We start from the raw sequence: 22359 nt of genomic DNA, 5'->3' as shown, positions 1-22359 counted from the left end.
TCCGACCAATCACAGAGGAGATCATAATTAAATGCGTAGGGAAGTCTTTTAGTGCATTGACGTCGAATTGAAATGTTTTACGAATTAAACATTTTTTTTAATCTGTATTTATATAATATTTCAATTCGCATTACCTTAAATTGAATAATTGTAATGTTGTAAACTAGAACATATCTTTGGACCCCGACGACTGGCCGAGACTACTGGTTGTCTTGGTAACCTAAACACAGCAGCGGGAGGCTTCAGAAGAGCCGCTCTCCTGCTACTTTCAGCTAGCGTTGACTATTTGAGGTTGACGAGGCAATATATCTAAACTAAATTGTGGTTAAGACATTAAAACGGACAATTTGTTCAAGGGTTCTCAAAGCATATAGTTGGAGCAACAATGAGAAAGGTAATTTAAATGCCATTTTCGTTTAAGGTTTGCTAACTTCGACCGTTATGAATGAGTTACCGTCACCTGACGTGTTTTGCTAACTTAACAGTTGCTGTTCAGTCACCGTAGGGGTGAAGTAATATTCGTATTAATGTAACAACATAGCTGGGTTTCATTTGTTTTCACACAGGCCTCAACTGTTCAGAAGGTAGCTCCACCTGGTCCGAAGTCAAACAAAAATAAAAAAAAGGTGGGTGCACTTCACTTCCAAATCTCAAACCTGTGACCAGATCCCAGAAATGGCAGTTCTAAGTTTTGTCGTTTGGCTGCAATATTCAGAAGAATGAGAAACACCTCATTATTACAGCTTGACTTTGATTATTACAGGATGAGGAGGAGGCAGTGGATGCCGGTGGTGGACGGGTCTCTTATGGGAAAGCACTTATCAAGCCCCCGGATCAGCTGGAGCTCACCGAGGCTGTAAGACATCTTCATTGCTTTAGTTTATGACTGACATGTCGAGGGCTGTTGGCTCACACAGCTGCTGTTGCTTAATTCTAACTAGAATAATTCCCATCATCATCTTTTGGTTATTACTTTTGCAATCAACACCGTGACCAAATTATTCAGGTAAGTGTAACCTGTGCTATGATGTGCTCTGCTTTATAATAATGGTATCATTAGGAGCTGAAAGAGGAAATCACAAGGACCCTGACTGCAAACAACCCACATGCTCCTCAAAATATTGTCCACTACAGCTTCAAGGTAACAAAAGCTATATCCAGTTGTATTACTTTACAACACTCACTATAGATTCATCAATTACTGCCGTACGAATTGATATAAAAGAAGCAGAAGCCACCGTGCATGCGTGAGGACCGTTCTGTAATTCTCACAATAGCAAAGTCATCAGCGGCGGCGTGCCGCCCAGGCCCAGATTTGGCCTGCGGGCCGCGAGTTTGTATACGTGCTCTAAGCTATTCCCAAACAATGTTCCTGTTTTTCTTTTTATGCTTGATACAAAATAAGTGAATAGTTAACATATGTTTTCTTATTTTCTCGTCTAACCACAATCAAACAAAACTGAGAGTTTTTTTTGCTCGCTATTCCTCACGTCATTGCTCATTGTGTATCCCAGGAACGTTCCTTCAAGGTCACCAGCGCTGTGGATCAGTTGGCTGTTCTCTTTGAGATGGAAGGAAATCTCGTGCACATAGATTCTGATGAGGGTCGTAGACTGAGGGCCAAGGAGATTCTGGCTAATGGTACCTACAGAAACATGCTGCATTCTGTGTTTACAGGTCACAGTTACACTTTATTAGACATCCAAAGCTAACATATTATTCTCTCATAACAAGTGCATGCTGTGTTCCATGGTGTTTTTTAGCACTAAAACTGATTTTCCTCTCTGGTGCAGTACATAATAGGGGCCACAAGGTGTCACTTTCTTAAAAGTCATGATTTAACATCTCTAATGTGTCCAGAGCCGGCAACAGTCAACACTGGAGCAGAAGCTGATGAGGAGGAGCTGGTAAACCTGGTAAAACTGTGGTGTCGATCTAATGTCACAGCACTTGTCCGTGTTGAACAGAATATTTTACTTTGAACAAGAGTGTAACTTAAGCGGAAACACTTGATCGCTCCTTATGGCTTAACACAGGCCCTACCTGAAGAGGGTGGAAGGGAAGTGGATGAAGTGGGAGAAGAGGACAGACCAGACAGCGTTGCCTCCAAAACTGGGATGAAGGAGCAAAAAGCTACTAACCAGTTTAACTTCTGTGAGAGGGCTTCCCAGACTCTCAACAACCCACCCAGGGTAAGAAGTAAACTTCTTATAGGGAGTAGTAGGATGGATAAAATTTTAAAGAGTAGTTTTTAAATTATTAGATAGTATAAAAGATATAAAACGATGAATGTGTAATAACATTTTCATAGCGTAGTGCTTCATGAGTTTTAATGTTATTTTTATTTTGCTGCAGGAAATAAGCTGCCAGACTGAACCTCCTCCACGCAGCGTCTTTGGTGCCACTGTTAGTCAGGTACTGAATGTTTTGCCGAGGCGTGTTTTCTGACTATTGAGCAATGGTGAATATTTCTATTAACATTGGCTGACTGTAATAACTGTATTTTCTTTGCAGTGGGAGATCTATGATGCCTATGTAATGGAGCTGCAGAAACAAGAAAAAAACAAAGAAAAGCAAAAAGCTCCAACTTTGAGGAAAGATGTTGACAAAAGCAGGAATAAAACCATGCTGACAGAAACTGCGGTGAAGAGAGTCCTCAACTTTTCTTACCTCATTTGACATAATAATGTATATAGTATTAGTTTCTTATCACAGTCACATGTGATTATACTGTTGACTCACTTGGACTTACAATAACATCACATTGGCCACAGTATTATGATATAGGCAAATCATTATCTCATGTTTATGTTACAGAACGATGACATCACCAAAGTAAGAAAAGGGGCCAAGATCCTTGAACGAATGGTCCATCAGAATACTTTTGATGACATTGCACAAGGTATGCTCAAGTACATCTCTCAAGTGACACACTGACACACTATAATCCTATTTGATACTCGAGTTGCTACAGAGAGAAGACTCTTCTTCTCACCTCCCTGCTCCACTTAATGCCATTTCAGATTTCAAATACTTTGAGGATGGATCCGATGAGTTCAGGGGGCAGGAGGGCACTCTTCTCCCCTTGTGGAAGTTTCAGTATGACAAAGCAAAAGGACTATCCGTCACAGCCCTCTGCTGGTAGGTCTGCTCAAGAGCCCTGTTCACCTTTGACGAGAATGATGTTCATTTTTGTTCTTGCACGGAATATATAGTTGCAACTCCCCCAATATGTAGAGTTGCCATTTATTGTAAACCCCCCTTATCAGTGTTTTAGGGGTTGTAAATCTCTCAAATGACTAATTGATTCACCTGTCCTCAACAGGAATAAGAAATATCCGGATCTATTTGCTGTGGGAATGGGATCGTGTAAGTACGCAGTGTAAAAGCAAAGGGATAAGTTATGTTAACATATCTGAGACTATTTCAATTGTCACTATCAGCTTTTTTAAATGATAGAACTTTAATGAAGCACATTTTATTATTGACCTAGCCATTTCTCCGTCTCTTCTTCTCTGTCTCCTTCTGCTGGCCAGACGACTTCAATTACCAAGGGCGTGGAATGCTCGTATTCTACTCGTTGAAGAATTCTGCCTTTCCAGAGCGCATCTACCCCACAGATTCTGGGGTAATGTGCCTGGACATCCACGAGCAGCATTCCTACCTAACGGCGGTGGGCTTCTATGATGGCTGTGTGGCTGTCTACAACCTGAAGAGGGAGGGATCGGAGCCTGTGTACAAGAGCACAGTAAAGACTGGCAAGCACACAGACCCAGTCTGGCAGGTGAGAGGACGAGGCGAGGTAGATGTGGTGTGAGTTCAGGGTGTGTATTTAGGTGTAGTCACTCCACCCTTGCAATATTTTCTGTTGTGCGCTTACTTGGAAGTTTATTTTGAGACCCCAGTTCCCCAGCTCAGCTAGTTGGAAGTGTATGCGGCAACACAACGAGTTACAATATCCTGACAGGGAATGTCATGTTAGGTGAGAGATTTTTTCAGTAGATTTATTCTGTCTTTTTCTGATTCAGGTCTGCTGGCAGAAAAATGACATGGACGACAGACACAATTTCTGTTCCGTGTCATCCGATGGCCGAGTTGTTTCCTGGGCACTCGTCAAGGTTAGCTGAGCCATTTGATTTATTTATTCTCACTTTAACTAAGATAATCTTCTATTATTTTCATGTTAAATAGCACTAATAATAGTACAGTATAATAATTTAACACAAATTTTCAGGCTAATTCCATCCTATTTAGCTCACATTTGCAATGGTTTACGGTCGTTTTCATTTGATTGTGTCAGTTTCTACAATTAGCCTGCTTTTACTATATATGTATTATTGCATCAAAGTGTGTTTGCATGTTTGCAGAATGAGCTGGTCTTTACAGACATTATCCGACGGTCTCTGGCGGGACCAGAAAGTGCACAGCAGCGTGGCATCTGTAAGATCTCCATTACGTATAACATATTTAGTAAATATATGTAAGAATGTATGCCGTGAAATACCATCTGAACAGATATTACTCATTCAAAGGGCTTCACATCAAATGTCACCCGACATTAGGTCAGATTTTCCTGAGCCTGGTGCACCCGGCCGGTCTGTAACAGTACGTGTCTAATTTAAGTACTCAATGCCCCTTGTCCACAGTGGCCTGTGGTACATCGTTGGACTTCCATAAACAGATCGACTATCTCTTCCTTGTGGGCACAGGAGAGGGCAAAATACACAAGGTATGTGTTGACCGTAGTCTGGGTCAACTATCAACTGTCATTTGGCAATGAAAACACTTCATTGAGGTACTTTTAACTCACCAGATGGTTTTCATTCAGTCTAATATGTATTATTATTTATTTTAGATTTTCAAACACACAGGTAATGGAAATTAGATTTCATTAGATATTTGAAACTTTCTGGAGATAATCCGGTACTAATACAGATGTGTCCCAGTTCCATATTGTGTGCTACATTCACCATGTGTTGATGTTGATCGTAAGCTGTTTTAGCAGATGGTGTACTTTCAACAAAATAACGTTTTAGTCAATTGAGCACAGGTCTCTTAATTAGCTGTCCTCCTCATTCCCCCGTTTGAAGTCTCAGAGTCAATATGCAGTTCTTTGGTAGTATTTTACAACCATGTGGTGGTTTTACCTTGTCCTGGCTCCCATTAAAAACCCTTCAAGACAGAACCAGTGCCAGACCAACAGCGATAGTGGATGGCACTGTATCAATTATCCAGAGGACCACCAGTGGAGTCACTCATGTAAATGATCACTAACAAAGGAACCAACCAAAGAGGACGGACACAACCAGCCTTGAATCGAGATAATATCTTTAGTTGGGTGAACATTCCGATGGAAGCTTGGTTTTCCCGTCCAACTAGGACTGTTTTTAATGACCGTAGCAGCAGGCTTGGGAGGGTCGTCAGCTAATCTAATTCACCTGGGCCTAACAGGCTGTAAAGGCTGTGTCAGTAATAAAATGTACTAGGCCCTTTGCCCAACAACTCCTCTGACCATCTGCCCTGAAAAACTGATACTGGTTTTGCTTGTGGTGCACTTATAGATATTGTGCTGGGCTTGCACTAACAAGTAAGAAATATTGTGTTACTTACCATCAGGCAGATGGTAGTTTCCTTGTGTTCTTGTTACCATTGGCAGAAAGACCCTCATAGAAGTCTATGAGTCATAGAATAATTGTTTTTTGGGGAAAAAAGCTCACTGACCAATGCAAACATAATTGAAATCGGCGATGTTTATATAATAAGACTTAGTGCTTGAGTGAAGAAGAAAGGAGGGACGGAAGTCAAAACGGCTTCTGTGGTAGTTCCTGCTTTTCAAAAGGCTAACGTGTCTCCTTGATTGCTTTCCTCACCTCCTATTTTCAAATCAAAGTCCCGCTCATACAAGACAAGAGGGGAGGGACCTACGGAGAGATGGGATGGTGCTTAAATAGTATTTAAAGGGTTAAAACATGTGACTGTCATTAGTCACGCGTGTCTCTGTGTTGAAAAAAAAAACCTTTGGCAGTTTCTTCTCATATCAGGCAAAGATTACTCTAGAATTTCTAACTGAGAAAATGGTTCTTACTCGTCAGACTTAATGTTAATCAGACGCTTCTGAAGCATTTGTGATTGCACGCTGGATGCTCTGTGACTTGGAACACAATTCAGGTGAATGATTTGTCTACTCCCTACGATGGCTGAGGATTAGAAACACACTGCCTATAAGGACACACAAAAAAAGGAATTGAATATGGGCGGACACACACCCGGTATGTGTGATAAATTGTGTTGTCTGTCACCTCAAGCTTTAGTGGCACAGAAACCCTGGGAGAGGGCAGATTAAAAACCTTTCACCTTGCTGTAGGAAACAAACTGTCAGTGCTTCGGAAGTGCAACACAAGCTAGGAGCTGTTTTATCTTTAGTCGTCCTGTTATTGTGACCCGTCCAGCTAGCTCTGCAGGTGTTTTCTTGCTTTTTGCAAACCAACTGGGAATTTATTGGGCATTTCAACGTTGAAGCACAGAAGCTGACATTAGTCTCTTTGGTTAAAACTGTCACCCCCACCGATTTCACAGCAAGAGTTTTCTACCAGCTGTTTCTCACGTTCCCAGACAAACAAAGCACTCTCAAGAAATAATTCAATGAAGTTCTTAAATGTTCCTTAGAAAATAAGAGAAGATTCAAGTTAAAAGTTATGTCCTTATTTTTCCTCTGTTTACTACTACTACTACTCAGCCTGTGTAAATGGTTCATAACTCACTGGAAGTACCTTTGTCAAGTCATACGGACATCCAGATAAGCCTCTTTATTCTTTTACTCCCATTAGTGCTCCAAAACCTACTCCAGCAAGTACCTGGAGACGTATGACGCCCACAGCAGGGCAGTGGATGCTATAAAGTGGAACCACTTCCACCCAAAGGTCTTCATCTCTTGCAGTTCGGACTGGACCATCAAGATCTGGGACCATACCATCAAGTAAGAAAGCTGAAACTGATATTGCATCACTCTACAAACTCTTTACTTTATAAAAGCTATAACAATCATTCTATTTTGTCTTTATAATTGGCTTGTGGGCCGGGTGTCTTTAAAGAGGAGGGCGGCGCTCTGCGTTACAGTCGCCATGAAACTGTCGGGTGAATAGAAAGGGCTTGTTCGTGTGTGTTAGTGCGTGACACGCATAAAGTATATTTATATTTTAGTTTTTTAGTTAGTACCTGTCGGTAAGAAGACGACAGATACATCTGTCTATATGGAATTGATCTTTCTCTGATTCCCATAGGTTTTACATTCAATGTAACGGAAAGTTACAGATATCCTGTCTGACTGAATCTGTGTCTTTTGTCAGCACTCCAATGTTCACATTTGATCTGAAAGTACCTGTTGGTGATGTTGCCTGGGCTCCATACTCCTCTACTATATTTGCTGCTGTCACAACAGATGGAAAGGTAAGTGTTCACCTAAACTTTAGACGTTTTGTATCTCGTCAGCAGTAATCTAGTTCAAAGCACGGTGCATGATTTCTGACTGATTTGTTTGACTCCATGTGATGTATGCTGACTGTACAGCCATCTCAGAGCTATATATAGCATGTAGGATGCATTCGCTGATTATCATCAGCACACATCTGCTAATATGACGAGGACTCAACACTTATCTGACTGACGGTGAAGTGCTGCACCATCATCCCACTTCATTATGAGGCTCATAGACTCAGCTGCCTAAACCCTTGCCACGCTCATATGCTGAACCTCAAATGAATGCAGAATATTCTGAGGCAATGGCGTTTTGTCAGACACGGTTTGTTGAGACAAAGGCGGTTCCTACCCTGCCAGTGGTCAGTGATTGCTGCCAGTAATATCCTTGAAGCCAGTGTTGCTTATCTCCACAAATGTTCTAAGTTTGGCAGCGAGCTGTCCCCACCTGTTTGTCTTCGCACCAGCCTGCCCCCCGCTATGAACGTCCGAGTGTTGCGTCTGACACATTTCCTGTCCAGTGTGCCAAGTGGATTTGTGTGAGAATGATGAAAAGGAAATGAGAGCCGAGCAATATCAGACACACCGTATGTGTGTGTGTGTGTGTGTGTGTGTGTGTGTTTGTGTGTGTATATGTATATGTATGTGTGTGTGTGAGGGGGGGGTTCCCGTCCCTTCCAATGGCAAATTGAGGCCGGCCATTATATAATACATACTCTAGTGTATCAATGATTATGCAAATTGTTTCACAACCAAACATCAGTTCTGATTAGTTATGGAAGAGAGGAAACATCGGATTTTTTTTTACAAAGGCACAACTATAGATGTAGTTAAGTTTCACATAAATAATGCAGTTCTTTTTCAATCTTAAACACGTACAACATGAAACAACATTCGTGGAAAGCACATCTAGTCATTTATTCTAAGATACTGGCAGTTTCAGCAGCTATTAAAGAAACTCATTTAGAGCTCATAAGTTGGCATACATTTTTCTAGTACAATATCCGCTACAGCAGGAGGACCAAGACTATTAAATTGGAGTCGATCGAGGTCAGTGTACTGGTCCTTTTTTTCCTCCTTGTGCTAAACTCAAATCTTTCATTGAGATTTAAGGTTTAAAAAAAGCCTTTTAACCCGTTGACGCCAGCTAGTGATTGTACATCAATATTATATTACTATTTGGTGTGATGCCACATTTCAAAGTAGTAAATGTCATCTTTAAACTAAGGGATGGCACTGAGGGCTGTGCGGAATTGACTGGATCCACTAATAGTTTAGGCTAAACTTGCTCTATGGTCGCTGTCACATTTTAAAGAATGGAAGAATATTGTTAGACTTTCCACAGTCACTGTTGAGATCATCGTGAGTGATGATAGTGAGTATATTCCAACCCCCAGGATTGCTGATTCTATTCAGCACGTTGTTGTTTTCTATGCCTGGTGGAGCTTTGAGTGACTCAGCGTGAGCTGTGCGCCCCTTGACGTGTATTTTCTGTTGATGAAAACCTGACCTGCTGCTGCTGCTGTCACACTGCAAAATCTCACAGACACGGTGGCGTACGTGTTTTTTGTGCGTGCGTGTGTGTGGGTGAGTGTGCGCTCATACGTGCGTGCGTACATGTGTTCATCATGATAATGACTTGCCTTTCAAGTTGAGGTGTAAAAGTGGCACTGACTCGCAGTGAAACAAATATATCTTCTCTGTCCCTGCCTCTCCATCTGAACTGACAAATGAGGAAATAAGAGTGTCGGGGTGAAATAATGAAAGGACCAGGCCTATCCTCCGTTGATTAGACTCCCAATCCATATCTGCTCACTGTGCAGCTCTTTGTAACTTTCTGCACATGCGGTCATCCATGTTTTAGTTAGAAAACCTACATCAGCTCATGCTAGCTTTATCACTCTCATCTGACAACAACATCAACCTAAAGCAATACAAATAATAGTATAAAAAACAATATTCTAAAATTGATTTAAAATGAATATATTTGACAGTGTAAGTATGCAATCAAGTATACTACGGGCTCTGGCTGAAAAGTAGAACGGGTCGTCCTCTATTCGGGGTTGGTTGTTGGTTCCACAGCGACTCACGTCCACGTGTCAAAGTGGGGATTGGCGAGATACTGGATGACAAAAGGCTCCAAAGCTGTGCCATCAGTGGTTGAGTGTGCGTGAATGAGCATTAGTTTGGGTGGTATTCCTAGTGGGAACACTGACTCAAGAAATCATCAAATATTTAGTCCTAATTGCAACGTTAAATTATAGTATCCAGATTGCCTAAAACAAACATTTCAGTAAAACCCCAACCAGGGCCAAGCAAGGCAGCAGAGTTGGTATGTCCAAGCCGCCCCAGACACCAACGCAAGCAGCTCTGTGTTCCAACAACTACAGGAGTGCAGAGAGGAGCTGGCCCGCCAAAAGGGCCTGAAAGAGATGTTCATCAACCCGTGAGGAGATGGAGAGACTCAAGAGGGCCAGTAACCCAGAGGCCATGATCACCTTCGGGATTGCTAGCCAGGCTCGCACCACTATCAAGACTAAAAAGAAGAAGGACCTTCAAATGGAATATGAGAACATGAAAACATCTTATGTAATCCTTGAGCATAAGTTCTCAGCAGAGCTTCAGCTCAAAAGGGAGGAAAAACAAACTCTCCTTGACGAACTTGAGCAGCTGAAACTTCAGCTTAAGTCCAACCAGATCCACGAAGAAGAGCACGCGGACAAAATCAGCGAGAAGGAGGCTCTTGAAAAGAAGGTGGTGGCACTGGAGTTTGAAATCATCACCCTTAAAAACAACGCCTCTGAAACAGAAAAGAATGGTGTAAAATTCTTGAACGACCTGAAACATAAGCACGTCTCAAGTATCCTGGCTCATACCACCAAGCTCCACGTGGCACTGGAGTTCGACATCAACACCCTGAAAGACAACTTGTCTGAGAATGACCAGACACATTTCAAAGACCTGGAGGACCTGAAAGAACAACTTCAGACCAAACAGGGCCATGAAATGGAGTTAATGATTGAAGTAAAAAGTATGTCGGAGGACTTGGAAGCCACAAAACAGCTGATGGCAGAGAAGGACCTTCTGGTTCACCACATGAAGAAACAGATCTAGACCCTGGAGGACGACGCCTCTGAGAAGAAGACATATTTTAAACACCTGGAAGGCCTGAACGAACCACTGGCCTCAACCAACAAGGAGCGGGAGACCAATGCCGAGACCAGCCAGACTGAGGAAAACCTCCACTCACCAAACGTGGACGTGCTGAAAGACTCTGAGGGAAAGAAGAAAGTGAAACTCTCATACTGGAAGAAATTCAAACATTCCATGAGTTTCGGCAGGAATCCTGCAGTGTAATGTTATAACACCACACACAGACACGCGCACATACACACAGACACACACACAGACACACACATACATACATACATACATACATACATACATACATACATACATACATACATACATACATACATCGCCCGCCCGCCCATAAAGTCGTGGATCGTATGGTCCAACAATAAACCTTTTGGACTACATTTTCTGTTCTCTCTATCTCTCTATTTCTATTCTCTATCACACTGTTTCTACAGTCCCATGTACCACTTTTTCAGGCCATGCTGCAGGCCTTGTAATTACTTGTCCAATTGTGCCAACACCAAGATGGTGTGGTAGGGCGCAGGGCTCCTATAATGCCGCTCTCCTTGTAACCTTCCTTGATGAGCTAGATCAGGTCTGTAGAGCTGATGGTGTCACCGATGTCATTGTGTGGGACAATGTTAGGTTCCACCAAGCTCAAATGGTGCAAGCATGGTTTCATGCCAATGCACAATTTACCAGCCTGTATTTGCCCTCATCCTCTCCTTTCCTTAACCTCTGCACCTGTGTTGTGATTTTATTGTATTTCATAACAGTCAAATCTTGATGCTACTGTGTCTGTACTATTCTTTCTACTACTGTAGTACTTTCACAGGGATGTATTTACAGTTAGTACAATAATGAAACCTGTATCATCTATTTTGTACAGCAATATTGAATGATAGGTGGAGTCTCAGCTGTCCCTGCCGAGAAACCTCCCAGGGGGCATTCTTACCCATCTTAGTCGCACGCAACCTAGCAAGAAATGAGGGCGTTTCAATTCCCTCAATGAAAAGCCCTTTACTTGTAGAGTATGTGTTGTGTGAGATGGTGGGTGATAATGTAGAATCGGTTTAGTTTCAGGCGGGAAGGATGGCTAGCAAATTGTTGCACATAGAAAGCCCTCGTTCAGAGGAGGAGGCTTCTCTCTGAGCAAAAGGGGGGCAGGATGAGTGAGAATAAAAAGCCAGCAAGTGGGAGAAACCAGCATTGCTGAGATAGGAGTGAGACAATGAGAAAGGGTGATGTGAGAAATTTAGCAACTTTTTTTGGTGTTATTGCACTCTAAACTCGAACTAAAAAAAGTTGAGAATACTCAAGTATACTTAGTACTTAGTAGTTGCTTAACTTAAGTATATTCAACTAATATATAGATTAGATTGATAAGAAGTGCTATCCTACGTTTGTCTAACTTACTGAATAACATTATCATTATTCAGACCTACTAATATACTTCTACTCAAAATATTGCATTTGATAATCACATCTACTCGGGTACTTAAGTTCAGAACACTCATATTAAATTTGAGGAACTTGAAATTATGTGTTCTTTTTTGATTGAAAACAACACTGAACATTTTATGTTCCCTAAAGCCAAACCGCAAGGCTCGGATCGCCATCGTTAAATGAATACACATGAAGTTACGTGAAAAGTCTGTTACGTTGTTAATGTTAACCCTCTTGACTAACTAGTCAAGAATAAAAATAGTCTGACATGGTATTATGCATGAAGTGAACGGCACTCTGCAGCAACACTGGAGCTGTGATGCGCTGTCCCCTGCAGACGTGCACATGCGCAGTGGAAAAAGTATTTCTATTTCTCCTCTTCTTCTCCTTGTGCTTTTACGGCGGTTAGCAAGTGTTTCTCCCTTTGTTGGACACTTGTAAACAGACATTGTTACAGCAGGTCATTCTTACTCAATTAAGATTTAGGTATAAGTAAAATGTCAATTAAATGAAATGTGAAAAATAGGTATCTAAACAAAAAGAACAACAACTGTGTCAAAAAGCAATGTACCCTATATGTATTGTGGAAACCAACGGGTGTGGGTGTAATCACCGGACTCGGATACACGTCTAGCTGCACAAGAAAAGGGTGCGATTTATTGTAACGTACAAAGTAAAGAAAAAGAGAAACTTATGTTCTTCCTCTTTTGAGGGTGCGGTTTTCTCTACTTAAAGGTTTCAGTGGATTACACTACTTATTAGTAGAGTTAACATTTTGAGTTAGTTCAACTTTTTTCAAAGGTATTTGTTGCCTTAACTATAAAAAATGTGTTAGGACAACAAATTTGAAGACAGTTCTGCAGTTACTGTCCTGAGCTCAGCGATTCAGTCTCACAGGAGCCTCACGGCTCGCGCAGCAGTCCCAGCCGCAGTCAGCGCGGAGAGGAGACCCACATGTCACGTCCAGACTGAAGATGTATTGCGCAAAGCCGCTCGTTCTACAGCGTCCATTACAATTATGCATATATTAGATGATGAGCATTCAGCCCGCCCCCTGCCCCTCCAGCCTGATCTCCAAAACCTGTTCGTAAAAATGTATACGAAAATCTTGAACATATAAATTCGTAGTGATACATACTAAATAAATATGGACTGCAACTGATGACGTCCCCCTATTCAAAGTGAACGGGGACCTGCACCCCGTAAACACACTTCGTGAAGTCTAACGATGTAAAATAAACGTGTTATGATTGCATTTTTAACGAGAAATCAATGTTAACTTGTAAGAATAGAATACTAACCCTAACCCCCTCAAAAAATCCAACATGGCGGAGAGACGTTCACTTAAGAATCCGACATGGTCCGCCATGTTGTTCACTCAAGGGGCGTGGTTAACCACCGCCAGTTCGTATGTATTGTTACAAATTTGTATGTTCAAGATTTTCGTATACATTTTTACGAACAGGTTTTGGAGATCACGTTGGCCCCTCATGAATTTGGAGGTCTGATAGATCAGTCAGTGTTAACAATGAAAGGAAACTTTTCAAATCTCAGTTCGGTCGGTCGGAAATGTAAAAAAAAAAATCATTCTTTTGATTGCTCATCTTTTTCAGGTTCATGTCTTTGACCTCAACATCAACAAATATGAGGAAATCTGCAAGCAGGCAGTGGTGGTCAAAAAGAAAACCGAGCTGACTCACATCGAGTTCAATCCCATCTATCCTCTCCTCATAGTGGGTGATGACCGAGGCAATGTCATCAGCCTCAAACTCTCCCCTAACCTCCGCAAGAAACCAAAGGTAAGAAACAGATCAAGTTGCAAGAGAGGGAATTTCCATCCCGGCACAATGGTTTGAAGTATAGTACCACAAAAGCTCTGCCTGTTCTAAGCCTGGCTATGAGTGGTGAGAAAATAAACCCATCCTTCCAAATGCAGCTGCTTTACTGCTGCATGTTTTTTTTCTTTCTTCATAATAAGGCTCTATTGACACAAAGGAATGGAGCTCGTCCACATTACAAATTTAGTACCAAATGTTCTGCTACTTTCAGCACTGTGGAGACGTGAGTTCTGCATGCCACGGCATTTGAATGGCCGATTGTGTGGTTGTCCAGGCATTGGATTGAAAAGGCATTATCAGCGCCGGTTCGCCTGCGGGTATTTGATCACAGATACAAAGACAAGAAGACGAACTGAATTGTATTTGTGTTTTACTACTGAGAGGTTGATGTACTGCAAGTTACAAAGGTCTGTTTACCAGTGTAAGTGTATAGGAAACTGATGTTTTTCCCTTCCAATGTCCTTAAGTGACGGCTTAGGATATATAAGTGGAGTGGATATATAATTCCACTGCTTGGCCACTACATGTAATTTGCTTCTAATAAAAGGTCTTCATGGAGGCTGGGACAAAATCCATTTAGGAAGGTGGTCAGTGGCGATGCATCGTTCAAACATCCACAGGACTTTCCCCTTGTACACAATTGGTTGAGTCTTGTGTGAAACACAAAGTTCCTTGCATTAGTGATTACCTTTTCCTTGATAGTAATGACCATTGATGATGCCAATCAATCACCTGATAACATTCTAAACTCCCCATATGCCATCGTGTCCGAGAATGATGTGCATGCAAGTCCTCCTTTTGTATTACTGTTCAGTATCAGTGAAGTCCTGACCTCAAGCTTATTTCATCAAAACAACACTGTTCTCCCCCCTCCTCAGCAGGTCATCATTAGAATCACTAATCGCCTGTATTATTCTCTCCCTTGTCATTTAGGCCAGTAAGCAATCAGCCGCAGCAAATTAGATAATTCTTTGTAATCTAATGAGCTTGTTAGTAAAAATCCCTCAAAGGAGCAGCAGAACATACATTGTCATTGTCATTACATACAAATGGTACTGCAAATCAACTGCTGGTAGCCCAGTGGTTTTAAAGGCCGGTTTCTGTACAAGGTTGTGGATCTGTCAGTCATCTTCCTGTCTTTCGAAAATACAACCAGCTAGACTATAAATCACAGGACACAATGGGGGAAATAATCCTAAAGAAAAGAAAGCCAACAGAAATGATGGATTTCCAAAGTTGTTATATACACTATACAGTAAAACCAAATTCCACTCTCCTCCATTTACAATAGATGAGTCACTGAAGGCTATTTTCCACCAAGTGACAATGGTAAATGAGCAGTGGCGTAATCACAGCGGCCCCACTAAACGCAGGAGGAAACCTAATGGCCCGCCGAGTCACAACACTTTAATCAGCGCCTCTTCAGAGTCAGTCCTGCAGCTCTCCAGCCTTTTCTTTTGTGTTGCTTTGTGCTGGTCACACATCTTCTTCGTGGCACAATTTAGTTTAACACACAGGAACAATTCTTGGTCAACTACTCACAATGAACCCAGTTTGGAAGAGCACGGCATTGTCCACGCATACACATACAGTGCTACCTCATTAGCAACCTCAGGCTGTAACTCTAAAGCAAACAATTTCGGGAGTAATTACATAGTTAATTGCCAGTGACAGTGGAATATAGTGTGGCAAATACGAATCAGGCTACAACATCCAGCGGAATATATTATTAGTAAAAGTAAGTTGTAAAATTGCCCGGCAGCCCTTTAAAACCTGCACAGTGGACATGGTGGCCAATTAACCTTCTCACACTATTGGCACAATACCACTTGTAGCTGACCTCAAAAGGAATTCTTTGATTGCGGTTTCCCAAATGAGAGGTCAAAAGTCGTAACTCTGTCAAGTGTCAGAAAACAGAATTAACTACAGAAAGTACTTATTTTAGAGGGTGAGGGCTCGCTGTTGTGCTGAATTGAGCTGTTACTTCCTAGTTGTAAGCATGAGGTTGACAGGTAGCGTGCCTGATGCACACAGATGTGTCTGTGGAGATGTGGAGTTCTCGTTTAGGGTCTGTGGTTTTGAAACAACTGTCTGCTGTCTCTGAGTTAAAGGGAAATAGAGTTTATGCAGAGTTCACTTTATATGAAAGCGCTTCACAATTCACACAATGCATATTAGGCAACCGAAAGTGCTTATTGTAGTCAACTATGGAAGTGTTCATCATTTTTAGATGACCACAGATGACCCCTGTGTGTTCTCTTGTGGCAACATAAAAGAAGCATTGTGCAATATTTTGTAATTGTCTACTAATCCCAAACGTCTCCCCGGATACAGAATATCTGTGTTCACGAATGCTAGAAAGTGAGCAGACACGGCAGTCTGGGCCTTACGATGCAGATGGGCCCTCCTGTCTCCTATTACTTTTAGAAAGAACAAGTTTGGGATTTCACTGCTGTGTTTAGCAAGCGAGAAAGAAATTAAGAAAATAAATCAGGACACATGTTGACGTCTTTAGAGAAGACAATATTTTCTGGTTATGCTCACTTTTGCAGTTGTATTCAATAGAAGTGACGGTTTGTACCTGGACAGCCTTCCTCTCCACTGTGGAGGAAGCTTTATTGGATCATTAATCATGGCACAGATATTATGCTGCAGCGAGATCTGATGCTTATTTGTTTTGGGAACACGTCTGTCTCTCTGGATCAACCCACTCACTGTATCCATTTGAAACGTTGAAACCGCTATAACACAATACCAATCTACAGTTCTCAAGCTTCAGAGGACAAGTTGATGTCACCCTTCATTTTTCTCTACTGAGTTGAGGTCAGTCAGTCACTTCTATTCATAAATCTATTAAAAAAACATTTTGTGCCAATTTACTTACAGTAGATAATCTAAATAGAGAGATTCATGAAGACTTAAGTGTTTATTGTTGCAACCAGGTTTTTGTACTGTGTATTGTTCGTGGCGTTATGGGATGCTGGTGTCCATCATCAACATTTCACTCCAAAATATATGAAGTATATTTCAGTATGCATAAAGGTAGTTTCATCCCTCATGTTGAATGTTAGATTAGCATTACGTAGCAGCCATGATGGAATATCATTGTAGCAGATAGTGGGAAATGTAACGAGCCATCGGTACCACCACCCCTAAAAGGAGGATCATGCGACCTGGTCCGAGTGTGAGTTTGCGTGTGAGTCCGTCCGTGAGTGAGCGCACACCTCTTAGTCTCCCCACAGCTAATCATCCATTCTGTATCATGTTTTTTTAGGGGTACGCAGGCTGACAGCTGGATGAGCTCAACATTTTCTCTGGAAAAGTGGGAACTGGTATATTGAATCAGCATCCTGTTAGCAGTAGCTTCATGTCTTCAAACATCACATAGGGTGGAAATAAACTACTATATAGAGAGTTAACACCACCACTCTGCTGATATTTACCTAACATTCATTCCAACGTATGTCTGATTGTGTTGTGTTCTCCTCTGGTTGAAGGCTGGGTGGTCTCCCTAAGCGCCTGCTAAGCATAATATGATTTACAATTACTGTCACTTATTCTTTGCATCTGTTTGTGTGTGTGTGTGCGTGCGTAGGCCAAGAGGGGTCAGGATCCGCCGCAGCGTACAGAAGTGGAAGTAGCCAAGATGGAGAAGCTCCTCAGTCTGCTGAGGGAACCCGAGGAAAGCTTGCCAGCTTAACGTTGCAGCAACACAGAGAAAGATGTATTCTGGCCTGTAGTAAAACGCCATCAACATAACAACAAATTGTATTTCTATATCTTTATTAAAAATGTTTTTTGTCTGATGTCTACATTTGATTCAGTTTGAATAATCAATGCATTTATTCATGCTGTAGTACTTAATACATTTTAAACAACGCAACATTAGAATTTTCATTCTTAATGCAGGGATTTCTTAAACCCATTCTATATTCCGCTACCTAAAAGGTTAGTTACTGCAAGCGAACAGGGTGTTAGCATGCTAGCATCTCGTCCAGAGCTTCCACCCGAGGCCAGACGCATCCACGCAGAAGTAAAAAGAGCCGTCGTGGACCGGCTGGGGCAGTCCCCTCGAGGACCAAGGGAGGGGCCCGGTTCCCCGGTTGCATTGGATAGATGGCTGCAGCCGGGGAATGCGGTACTAAAATCGTGGTGGAGCAGTTCCATGGAGGGTCCATCGGACGATGGGTCCGATGCCACCGTCCCGGGGCGCCTCGGCTGCACACTCACTGACCCGGGTTACCCCGAAGTTTGAAATCTTAAATTCTACACACAGTAGTCACACAATTGTTTTAATGTCATCAACACTAATATATTCTGAGTCCTCTGATTTTAAAGTTTACATTGTGTACATACACAATGTACATAGTGGTACATTATATCTTCTAACTCTACAACTCGTTGACTCTGAAGCACAGGCCATACACGTACACACAAAGAAGTATTGATCATTTGCAGTGGTTTGTTTTTGTGATCTGTAGAACTCCACATGACTGATGTGTGCGAGCTGTGATTCAGTCCGGAGCGGGTGGGACGTCACGTGCAGCCGCAAGCAGATGTCAGCGCGAGGGCCGTGTTGAAGAGGACACAAATCTCGACTAAGCCTCTCTAGTCCTTATGTAACACCCTCATCAAGGAGCTATGCCTCACAGATCGCTGTTTTTTTATGAGTGACAATGACACACACACACACACACACACACACACACACACACACACACTGTGCAGGCTGAAGTCCCTGTTTTCAGCAATATACTGGCATTGTCTTTTTTCCCGGAGAGAGTACAGAGAAGATATATTTAGAAACCTCCAGCAACAGGGCAGCCGCTCTTTGTGTACTGAACGTCGCGCTCTCTCCGCCTTTATGTAACCTACATCCATCTTTGTGGCCTTGTCATTTCCTATGCATATGTGTGTGTGTGTGTGTGTGTGTGTGTGTGTGTGTGCGCGTGCGTCTATGCTAGACATTCTCATTTAGCGTTCCTCCACACGACGCGATCTGACGAGCGACAGCTGCATAAGAAAAGTAGTCCACTCACTTCCACCACAATCCATCCTCGCTACCTCCGGGAGGCTCAGCGACACTCCTGCCACCAGCTCGGCAGCTGAGTTTAAAATCTAATTCTAAAGTCTAATTCCTGCTCGCAGTCGGTCCCAGTGCTCCCTCGCCAGCTTCTCAACGCTGCATTTGACTCATCCGTCGGCAGTCAGGAGGTCAACAGGTACTTGTGCTGGTTCACCTGAGGGGTTTCTTCTTCACTCAGGCCCAGCACCGGCAGCCTCTCTTGGCTGGAGGGGACCCCGCAGGCTCGGTACAGGATAAGACACAGAAGAAGGAGGAGGATGGCGACGAATGTGTTGCAGGCTATGGCCACCATGGCAGCTGTGGACAGGCCTGTCATCCTCTCTTCAGATTCCATGATGAAGGCCGGTCTGCAGAGTCTGGTGTTGATCTTTAGTTCACTATTATGGAACAAGTGAGACTCAATATATCCAATGTCTTGATTTAACACTTATTTGCAGAAGCCTGGATCCGTATGATTCTGATTGCTCTTGTCCACAGATGAACTTAGCTCAGTGTATTCTCATCACGTAGCTAAATGCATGGTGTTGTGAGGAGAAGAAAGTCGATATGTACTGGGAATGTAAAAGGGGCACGATGCACATTGCGTTGTGCTGAATATTTCGATTGGACAGAAGCAGAGAAACCTGCCTGTACATCTCACTGCAGCTTTGAATGTTAAGACTTCAAAGCGCCTTTTTCCTCTTCAGCTTCTTTACGGGGAAACACCACCACTCCACCATACGGATGAGCCTCGTGGCATTTTCTGAGATTACCAAGAGAGGCTTCCGGGGGCCTGTAAAATAGGGACAAATAGAAGGATTAGGGCAAATTGAACACAATCAAAGAATGAAATGGGACGTAGAACCAAGCTTTGTGTTACTCAGTTTACATTCTCTCATTGTTTATTTTACAACAGCGTAACATTCATCAGATGCGTAGGGAGCGAGGGAAGGTGTGTCCGGTGTTGGTTGATGTTTCGGTGGATCTGATTTAGCGTTGGCTTGGTCGTTATTGGTTACGTTATCTATGGGTCGTGGCCACGACGTCTCAGGTTCTTTCTTCCCTTCGTTGAAATAAAAAATTCCTATTGTTTTTCTGCAGGGGGAGCTCCACCCCTTCACAAACATGCAGAGCGCCGCATTTCTCTTTTCTCTCTCCAGTATCTCCATTTTTGTTTCGACCAACTTCCCAATCACACTGGCCTGTGACCTCTGCTGGCCTCACCATAAAACACACCACCACCTAGTGGACTGAAAATGCAATTTATTTTATTATTCTCGGACCAAAAAGTATAAATCATATACTTAAAGATTGATACTTGGCTTCCGTGTATTGATACAATATCGCCACACAAAATATCGTGATACTATGCTGTATTTGGTAGAATGAGTGTTTCCTTGGATTAGCCCATGAAGTGCATTCAATTAGTTTAACACAACCACATTTAAAGTGATCCCATATTCTTAGGCCTATTTTCACGTGTCATGTTCAATCGCTGCACGTCACCCATCAAAGTATGCTCATTGATAAAATGTCAGTAACAAGCAATATCACTGTTATTGGCCCCAAACCACATTCTAAGACTGGAAATGTATGATGCTGGCTTCCTCCCAAACATCTTCTCTTTCCACACGCACCTCTGCTACACTGCAAGCCTTCAGATACTCACAAAATAAAGTTCACCAAAATAAAACCCAAATTCTTTATCAAATTTAATTCTGTAATTGGTTTAATTTTTGGTTTCTCGTGCACTATCCTCACACATACTGCACACATCGACACTCCAGGTCCTCATCTTTCTTCATAGTCCTTCAAATTAACATCTGCAGTACTGCAGTACTGAAAATGCACTCCCATTAGTTTTCCATTAAGCACATTTGCATACCCATAAATTTACATTGGAATTGCACTTGTATTGTGCATAGTTAACAATGGATTAATGTGACCGTCATGAATAGTATTCATCTGGAGAGTGCTTATCAATCATAAAAACTTTTTCCGAGTTACTGTTGTTGTGACCCGTTGGATTAATAAGTACTCACTCAGCCTGGAAACAGATCAAAGACATTTTAGAGATATCTGAGTTATTTGACATTCAATGTGCATTCTGGTCCCTAAAATAAATAATTTGCAAAGTTCAGTATTCAACCAAAGCCATCAATTTTAATTGATTATCATGTTTGTGGGTGAATGGCTAAATCAATTGAGACAAGGATATCCTACAACAGCGCCGAGAGAGGCAGCTTTTCTTTTTCACAAATATTTTCACTATTGAGTTTGAATCTTAATTTGCAGTACAATAACTAAAAGTTCCCAATTGCTCTGCCTTGTCAAAAAGGGGACCAGTAGCACGAGTGCACTCACTTTTTGTGAGAAAAGCTTGTGAAGTAAATCACTCCAATGTTATCTGACTTGAATCCTTTTCTTTCTACACATCAGTCAACCGTTAACTTGTTTGTTTCTTTCTGTGATTAACGCACAAAAAGCAAAAACCTTGACAGCACAATGACACCCAGACCACTGCTCCTTTTCAATCAGTCTGATCTGCCTGCCTCAGTGAATTCTCTACACCCACAACTCTAATCCAGGTTGCTCACGCAGGGATTTGATAAAGTCCCAGATCGTTTGGTCTCGGGTGGAGAGGAGCCTCCCACTTTTAAGAAATTCCAGCGGCTTGTCATCAATCCCAGAGACTCAGACTGCACGAGACCCCCCCTGGTGTGTTGTTGATTAACTTAGTGTCTAATTAGCTCACATTTTAAGTGCTGTGGACTGAAAAACATCTTTCCTACAGTCCGGACGTTTACTTCAGCTCACTACGACTCGCACGTTATGTGTATTGTCACATGCCGAAGATTCATACTAGTTGCTCACTTACCTCAGTTGCCCCGCCAACACTTTGTCCCCTGAGTAAATATCCCTCTGTGCAATTCAGTCATCCTCCATCCTGCGTTTCTGCTCACACGGGTTACAGTTCCGTCTTCTGCCTCACCTCCTCCCTTCTCATCTGCTGCACTACGCACACAAGTGAAGGCGATGCAGGACCGCACACTCGCTGGTGCGAGAGCTCTTTGACAGCAGAGAGAGAGAGAGAGAGAGAGAGGGGGGGGGAGGGAGGGGGAGGAGGAGGGGGTGTAGTCGATGTCAGCAGTGATATCAAGCGTACGGGAGACGGGAATGGGTTGGATGTGATTATTCGGGGCGCCTCCTGCAGACAGCAGCGTGTGAGGGGAGGATGGAGCCGCCTGTCAGACAAGACAATGCAACAAAGGGAGGAGCGCTCCCTCTCGTATGTCATGAGAGAAACCCCAATAAAGGCTCCATCCCAGGCTTCAATTTAATGTTTTCAGACATTTTGCAAATGATAAAAGCTAAGTTTGTACAGAACCTTTCCTCGTT

At 42.5% G+C, this 22359-nt stretch overlaps 1 protein-coding gene and 1 long non-coding RNA gene across 3 annotated transcripts; one reads left to right on the top strand and one right to left on the bottom strand.

Moving 5' to 3' along the window:
- The first annotated feature begins 7 nt into the window (after positions 1-7).
- On the top strand, positions 8-17707 carry dnai1.2 (dynein, axonemal, intermediate chain 1, paralog 2). Of its 2 annotated transcripts, none has more exons than XM_040205116.2 (20): positions 8-394; positions 567-626; positions 764-856; positions 1061-1141; positions 1515-1641; positions 1861-1916; positions 2037-2192; positions 2356-2415; positions 2515-2643; positions 2818-2902; positions 3024-3141; positions 3326-3369; positions 3537-3784; positions 4029-4118; positions 4368-4440; positions 4647-4729; positions 6828-6976; positions 7347-7446; positions 13671-13856; positions 17491-17707. In XM_040205116.2, the coding sequence occupies exons 1-20, from the start codon at positions 386-388 to the stop codon at positions 17593-17595; spliced, it is 2052 nt and encodes a 683-aa protein (XP_040061050.2). In that variant the 5' UTR covers positions 8-385; the 3' UTR covers positions 17596-17707. The 2 variants fall into 2 exon arrangements, with proteins under 2 accessions (XP_040061050.2, XP_040061051.2); XM_040205117.2 differs by having other exon boundaries at positions 12-394; positions 1861-1907.
- Positions 17662-22182, bottom strand: LOC120835849 (uncharacterized). The gene is made up of 2 exons (XR_005714622.2): positions 21839-22182; positions 17662-19753 (listed from the first exon to the last, which is right to left on the bottom strand). It is a non-coding gene; the product is annotated as an uncharacterized LOC120835849 (long non-coding RNA).
- Between the last annotated feature and the right edge of the window lie 177 nt (positions 22183-22359).

The sequence above is a fragment of the Gasterosteus aculeatus genome, chromosome 17 (genome assembly GCF_964276395.1).
Source record: "Gasterosteus aculeatus chromosome 17, fGasAcu3.hap1.1, whole genome shotgun sequence".
Taxonomy (NCBI): domain Eukaryota; kingdom Metazoa; phylum Chordata; class Actinopteri; order Perciformes; family Gasterosteidae; genus Gasterosteus; species Gasterosteus aculeatus.
This window is presented reverse-complemented; position numbering and strand designations above follow the sequence as displayed.

What these genes read in the sequence shown, in the direction of transcription:
- dnai1.2 (XM_040205116.2), top strand. An exon ending in CAAGGAGATTCTGGCTAATG is followed by an intron (nt 1,642 to 1,860) that starts GTACCTACAGAA and finishes TAATGTGTCCAG; the next exon opens with AGCCGGCAACAGTCAACACT. An exon ending in CCATGCTGACAGAAACTGCG is followed by an intron (nt 2,644 to 2,817) that starts GTGAAGAGAGTC and finishes TTTATGTTACAG; the next exon opens with AACGATGACATCACCAAAGT.